General features: G+C 43.7%; 1 protein-coding gene across 1 annotated transcript in view; it reads right to left on the bottom strand.

Annotated features, from left to right (window-relative positions):
* Positions 1–2,885: 2,885 nt before the first annotated feature.
* efnb1 (ephrin-B1) overlaps positions 2,886–7,808 on the bottom strand; it is a 60,541-nt gene continuing 55,618 nt past the window's right edge. The window contains exons 4-5 of the mRNA XM_020595568.1: positions 7,060–7,176; positions 2,886–4,889 (exon numbers count right to left, since the gene is read on the bottom strand). Coding sequence (XP_020451224.1) covers positions 4,498–4,889; positions 7,060–7,176 — 509 coding nt within the window. The 3' untranslated portion in view covers positions 2,886–4,497. The remainder of the gene's footprint in view (positions 4,890–7,059; positions 7,177–7,808) is intronic.

Here is a 7,808-nt window from a genome sequence, read left to right as displayed (position 1 = left end):
TCCTCACTTCTTCTCTCCTGCCGTCACTCTCTCCATTCGCCCACTCCATCATCGCTCACATCATCAGTCTCATAAACGCCATGCCCACAAACACTGATGTGTTCGTCAGAGAAAATACCCAATCACTTTAATAACATTTCATGCCATCTCTGCTTTCACCAAGGACTTGGAGTTTGCTCCTCAGTTGGATAAACACAGACTGTAATTTCAGACAAACGCAATGGAAATGCAGAGTGCAACCAATCAGATTTAATCATGTATGAAGAAACGTAATTTTGGAGGACACCAGGGCAGAGCGGGTTGATATGGGTATTAGTTACTATGCAAAAAGGCGTGTCCATACTTTCTGGATATGAATTTATGAAGCCTGCTTGTGATTTCAATCTGACTAATGTATCAGAACAAACCCATCTGTGCAGCACTGAGGTGAGGGATCGGGGGGGCTGAGAGGGGAGTGCTGTGAGCGTGGGCGACTGGTTTATGCTCCCACCATGAACCAAGGTGGTCAGTGCGAGATGGGGAATGGCATGATCTGCCTACATTTTACAAAGGAAAACCAAACAGGGAAGAAAGAAAGAAACATCACTCCAGAACAAGTTCCATGGGAAAAATTTATTTTTTTCAAATTTAATTGTCAATATGCAGTAGTTCCCAAACTGGCGGAACATTATTTCCATTGTAGCTGGTGCCAATAGGTTATGCTGAGAAACAAAAAAGTGAATGGAAAAAAAAAAAGAAAAGAAAAAGAAACAAAATAACAAAACTTGACAGTTATGATGCAAACAAAGAAAAGTAAATTCAACAGGTTTTGCTTACACATGCACACTGAAAAATAATACTGTGGCTTTGAACAATAGCAGAAATCACTCTACAGTGAGGCTCAACCAACATCCTTGTGCTAAATTAGGAAAGAAGGGATGACAAAGGAGAGGGGTGGAGAGAGAGGACAAGAAGGAGAGAGCAACTTTAAAACAAAGGACCGCCTGGGAGATAATGAGTGGTGTAAACTGGATGATTTATTGGCGAGCGCAGCATGGGCGCATTCTCATACGTGGCCCCTTTTCTTTTTCCTCTCACTGTTTTTCTATGTCTCTCTCTCTCTGGCCCAACAGGCTTATTATAACTGAAAAAAAAGATTTCATCTTTCTGGACCAAAATGCTTTTTATTACATCTTATAATAGAGTGGAAAGGTAACTCAAAGACAGTAGAATAACAGAGTGTTCATATTCAGAGTTAAGTGCTGTCTCCAACAGGGAAGGGACCTTATCATTCATAGTTTCAGTGACCTATCCATTTCGAAGCCGCTCGGTGACAAAGCTTGAGTCTTGAACTGTTTCTGAGAAACTAGAATCCTTCTGAATGGCGATGTAAAAACTCTGAACCCTTAGTTGTTGTTGTTGTTTTAACACTCTGACCTTTTGACAATACTGGACGCTGCAAAAAGACAGCTCATATGTCCGTCGCAATATTCGGTTTAACTGTAAAAGAAAAGAAACTAAAAACATATTCAAAAAAACAAGCAGAGACAAAAATTCCAAGGATTCATACAAAACACACTTTAAAAAGACAGCTATTTACACACATCCTCCATTACAAAAATCTAATCTTAAATTTTTCTTATGAGCAGTGTTCAGGTGAAGTTACATCTTAAACTGGGCTCTAGCCATATATTTACAAGTCTCTGTTATCTCTTTTTAATTTTTTTTCTCCACCAACTTTGAATAATATTAAGTGGTCTTTAAAATGAATGAGGATGAGATATGGTTTGTGGTAATTTGGTAATGACTCCCTTGGTTGGCGTAGGTGAATGAATGCGCACTGATCCGAAACAAAAATATTTAATCTAGATGTGTTTCACAGAGGGCCACAGAGGGCTGCATGCTGAGTTAAAAGAACAACCACAAAAGAACGAACAGCTGCTTAGGCTGTTAACTCTGAGGTTAACGACACGCAAAAGCCACTGGAGTCTTCCCAGTGTCTTCAAGCTGGGCTGTCTTTTAACTCAGCAGTGTGCATCTGTGGATGGCAATAGTATGTGGCAGGAGATGATAGGTGTCTCTGCTGGTGGATAAACATTCACCGGCAGTCTGACCGTTCGACTGGAGATAAACCTGGACCCGTCAGCCTTGGTGTGTCTGAGCGTGTGTGTGCACGTGTACGTCAACTGTCAGCTCGTGTCAGCGTACTGAGGAATAGCTGTCCTCATCTGCTCCCCTCTCCTCTCACACATCATTAACTGGGGCTGCGGTGCTCTGTACTTTGGCAGTCACATTGGTTGCAGCACCTAGAGCCAGACCCGAAACAAGTCTGTTCAGCTGCTAGACCACAAAAGCATTCATACAAACACAGTCATGTTTCCATCACTTCAGGGGACATTATATTGACTTACATTCGTTTCCTGCAGACTTATTAACCTAACCCTAACCTTTGTCAGTCTAAAATTTAATGATTTATGTTTTGGGTATTTGCTTTTTGTCCCCCATAAGGATACAGAGTCCTGATTTCTGTCCCCATAACATGAGGAACACCAGCCCACACACACACACACACACACACACACACACAAAGAGGAAAAACTGCAAATATAAGCACAAATAATCACTCACACACAGAAGCACCTACATGTGCATGCAGACAGATTCAAACAACCCCCAGCTGAAAGTGAGTTTCGCTGTGCGCACAAGCAGCTGCAGTAAGTCCTGTCTCGGTGCCACTGCCCTGGGCTGTGTGATAGCTGAGCTGCTGTGTCCTCGCTGGCTGAACACCTTGACTGTGGAATATTCTGCACAGCATTTTTATTCACAGCACAACTGGTGAGAGGATGGGAAAATTAATCTCCCCCCCCCCAACCCCATCCCACATCACCCATCACCCCCCCTTCATCTCCTTTCCCTCTTTCATCCTCCTCTCAGGTTAAAGCCAAGTCACAGGAACATTTTCTCCTTTATCCGCCGCTCGCTCTCTCTCCTCCCCGGCTGCTGAATGTGGGCACAGAGATGGCACATAGATTAGTCACACGCTGGCGACGCCACTGACTGTGCACTCCACTAACTCATCAACAGATGGCAGCCAATTGGCATCTGACGATGCTGTATTCCAATGTTCATCCATAGCTCAGCATCCAACTTATATATAGGGCATTCTACCTATGTAGACCAGCCAATGAGTGCCGACCGTCCAACCTACGCCCACCTCTCCCAGGCAGCAGGCACCAAACTAACTGTTTGATGCTTACACTGTAGCACCAGAAACTAGAACAAACAGATATCACCATGCCTGTTGTCTTAAAAAACCATCTTCCCAAAGCTCATCACATACAAAAAACCTTCAACTGGTTCCAACTGGAGCACTGGAAGGGTTTTGTAGGATCTTGGGCATGTTTGTCAGTCGGCAAGTCAGTCCTTCTGTCGTGCTTTTGAAGCCTGTGATACAGTAACTTTCTGTTTTACCCCTAAGCCAATAAGTCTGCTGAGGAACGAGACAGGTCTGGTCATGCCCAAATACAACCCATACAAAAACACACCCACACACACTCACAGGGGACATACATTGTATGATACGCAAAAGTGGGTCATAAGTAGCAAAGTAATAGTAAAGCTGATATCAGACCAGTGGAAACAGGCACACGTGCACATACACACCTCAACATCAACAGTCCAGGTCAAGGTACCTCTCAGGAAACAAAACGAGCGCGACAGATGACGTCGGTGGTGAGAAGATGGAGTAATAATGATGACTTATTCATCTCTATACATTGTGCACTTGTAGGAAAAGTCTAACAAAATACAACTGCTTTTTTGAACTGAATCAGGGTTCAAGGAAATCCTCCATCAAAAATACTAAGTAAGGCAAACATCAGAGGTGCGAAGGGAGAGGAGCACATTATTTCACACACTGCGTCTGATACCTGAGCTATCTGGAGAGTTTCCTGGCCCAGCAAGGAGCCCTGACTAGCACACATGCACGCGTGCACGCAGGCACACACACACACACACACACTCGTGTTTTAGGCTTGCACACAAACTGCAGGCTTAATGGCATTCGGGGCCTGTGTCTGCCTGTTTCTGGCTAGTGTGCTAAGATGGTGTGTTTAATTGGGTGTAGCACAGACTGTACTTCAGGGAACTGAGATAAGTTATGTCCTGCCCATTAAAGGGGACAGCGAACCAGGCAGCAAGACTTCCATTTGTTTGTTCGCTCCAGCCTCGCCCCCTGTCAAAGCACAGCAGGGAGACGTAGAGGGTGGGGGAGGGTGGGGGGGTTGGCAGACAACCCAAACAAACAGAATGAACCCCTCTCATCAATCAGCTCACAACCCCACTGGTTACTGGTCAGTGTGTGTCTCTCCAGATTTGTGCAGCAGGTGGTAGAAATAACAGGGGCTTGAAGAAGCATTAAGTCCCCATGATGCAAAGGAAAGTGTTCTTCCCAAGAACATAAATCAAGCACTCCTCTCGTTCTCTGTCCCGGCTGTGTCGCTGGCTGTTTGGAGCATGTCAGACTTTGTAGTAGATGTTGGCAGGGCTCTGTGGGGGCATCTCCTGGACAATGTAGACGGGGTGGCCATAGTCGCCGCTCACCTTCTCATAGTGAGGGCAGTAGTTGTTCTCTGTCCGCAGCGGAATGATGATGTCACTGGGCTCCGTGCCAGCCGTGCCCCCGGGCAGCTTGGGATTGGACAGCGTGCTGAGTGACAGTGCCGATGGGCGGGGCTGCGAGTGAGCATTTTTCCTGCCACGCTTGCGCATCTTAATGAGCAGGATGACAAGGAGCAGGATGAGCACAAGGAAAATGATACAGCCAGCTCCTATGGCAGAGAACACGGCCACTTTGGAGCCGAGGATGCCGTCTGAGTTTGGTGAGGAGCCCTGGTCCTGATTCATGTGATCTAGAAAGAGAAATGAAAAAGAGAGAGGAGGTCAGGGACTGCACATAAATTGTCAGCTCAGAAAAGGAGTGGGGGGGGGAATGTCATTTTTATTTGCTGAAGGGTGGGGAGTCCAACTTTTTTATTTTCAAAGAACCATGGAGGATTTTTTTATGTTTTCTTACCCCATATATTTTATGATTTATTATATGAGAAAGAGATCAAATAGGTACATCAAAAAGATAGTTTTCATATGTGCTATAAAGGTGTAGTTTGCCATATGTAGAGGATATGGGGCGGGGTGAAAATCCTGCAGGCCAAAATCTCTTCAGTACAGTCGTCTGTTCTTACTGTTGCTAATGCCTGCTGCATTCATTTGGTGACTATGAAAACAGTTTATTTCATAGCTCTGTGTTCAATATTGCAAAGACTGGTATTGCAGATTTTTCTAACTGAAGAAAAAGTAATTAGACTGGGGAGACCCTTTTAAATGAAATAAGATATTATTTTTAAAAAAAAATCTGTACCCTCCCTATCTCAGTAATTTCCATCCAGTCCCTTAGAGACTGCTAAACAATCACAGAAGCAATAACATGTACAGTAAGCCATTACTGTCATGTGTAGAGCTTACTGTTCTGTGCCTAAATCATCTGTGATTACATCCCAATTTTTGTTTTGCTCTACATGACTAACAGCACCACTGATGCAGTTTAATTGAATTAGCTGAATCCAAACAGCCTCCTAATGAAATCCATAGTCATCACTCAACATAACAAAGATTCCTGCTCTGATTAAACTGAGCCCGACACGTTAAGGCCACATTCATATGGCAAAGGCCAAGTGAGATATGAAAAAAATGAACAGCCCATTTTATTTTATCCTTTTGTCTAAGGGCTTCAGGATGGAGGTAGGGGTGGAAGACGTTTTTTTTTACTGGATGGCAGAGGGAATGACTGGCTCCTCCTGTCACTGAAATCTGAGAAGAACCTAATCTGTTTTCCATGAATGCATGCAGCTGCTGCAAAAGAGCAGTACTGACCCTCCTTCCTGCCACCACCAACTCTTTACTGCCTCTGACCCCCCCACAGACAAACATATCTCCAGAGACTGCCATCCCCACTAATGACTGTGTCTCCACGCTTGGCTGACTACTCTGCACTTAACCATGTATTAAGACAAGGATAACTGTACCTAATGCCTTATCATGACTAAATGACATCACTGAAAGCTACTGAGTCCAGCCTTATCTGTGAAATCGGAGGCGCCAGGAATTTCGTACATTCTGGGTGCTGGAGAAAGGCTGTCACAAATTTCATTCCTGAAATACCAGCCCCTCAAACTGCAGTGACACGTCCTTCATTCCACCCTGCACTTCTTCACTTGACATAATCACTGATCTAACAATGGTAGACAGGTAAAAACCAGGGAATAGGGAAAAGTGACATCAGGAAATCTTTTTATAGAGCAACTAATGTCAAATAAGCAATTATTAAATGAGGACGGCTTATCACACTGGGACAGGCAGAACACTCCGTACTCCGAAGAATTTTGTATCATACAAAGTTGTGGAGTAAGTCAAAAAGTTAGTGTAGGAAGTAATGTAGAAGAAGAAGAAGAGGAAGACAAAGAAGAAGAGGTCCCTCCTGTGGGAAGGACTTTTGAAAGGTGCTTGTGAAACCACAATACATGAAGCATCTAAAGAGGCTTGAATGACTTCTTCAATTATCTCAGCTTTTAATCTTCATATATCTGAAATTCTAATGAGGGTTTAAAGAAAGTATGATAAAGAAGTCTGTCTTTGAGTCTCCTTGTGTGCAACACACCCTCTGTGTACAGGGCGAATAAGGAAAGTGACTCAGGCTGAGCTTTATTTGTTTTGGGTGGGGTTTCATGTGGTTTTGCCCGGGCCTCTTTTTTTGTGCCCCCCCCCCCCGAATGAAAGGAATTCCTGCGGCATGTAAAAAGCCCAGTGAGAAAATATGTATTATGGGAGTCTCAACTACAATTTTCCTGTTTCAATCACATGTGATTAATTATTAGTGGAACCCTTGAGGCTGGAAATATTCTCCTTTTTTTACATTTCAAAAACCTTTTTTTTATTTTACTAAAATATTTGCACTCTAAAAACTAGCACTAGTTTCAAGAAGCAGTTTAAACAATAGATGTAATGTTGGTGTGTCAGTTTGCTCACCAGGGTTTCGTGGGATCTCAGGTCCAATCGGACCCTGTATAGGTGGACTAGGAGTGGACTCCTGTATGGTGTTGTCATCTGGATCCTCTGGAGCCGAGGGGTTTGCAGCGTTTGGGACTGCGGGGAACAAAAAACATACAGAAAGACTCAGCCTTGGCCAGCTGTATGCACTGAATTACAATGACTGGTTCGTCTGCATCTGCAAGGACTTTTTTTTTTATCATTTGATATATCTTTTATACACAGAGAAGGTTATCTTTGCATGCGCTGAAAGAAGTGAAGATGAAAGCACAAAAAAGAGGAAGGACAATCTTGCGAACGCCTGTGAAACGCGCCAGTATCCCTGTCCTGTCGTAAAAAATGAGCTTACATCTACATCAGCAGCTCTTTCGGCAAACACTCAGACAGGCTCCAACACTGACACATTCATGAGAGAGTAGGACACCCACACACACACCTAGTATATACTTACAACACACTTAGGCATGGCAAAATGAGGATAAAATACTTATATATTAACTTTTTATTGTTTTACATTATTCATCACATTAAAAGGCCATAAGATGCCTTATTTATTGCTCTGGCTTTAATGCTGTCTGAGAGACACACGCTTCTGAAGAGGAGAGAACAGGAGGACAGGAAGAGAAGTGGGAGACGAGGAGAAGAGGAGAGGAGGGGCTGCATAAGCAGAGAAAACAAGACAGTTTATCTGACTGTCTCTTGTGATTTCAGCACATGCACTTTAATGT

This window comes from Monopterus albus, unplaced genomic scaffold (genome assembly GCF_001952655.1).
Source record: "Monopterus albus unplaced genomic scaffold, M_albus_1.0 scaffold27.1, whole genome shotgun sequence".
NCBI lineage: Eukaryota > Metazoa > Chordata > Actinopteri > Synbranchiformes > Synbranchidae > Monopterus > Monopterus albus.
This window is presented reverse-complemented; position numbering and strand designations above follow the sequence as displayed.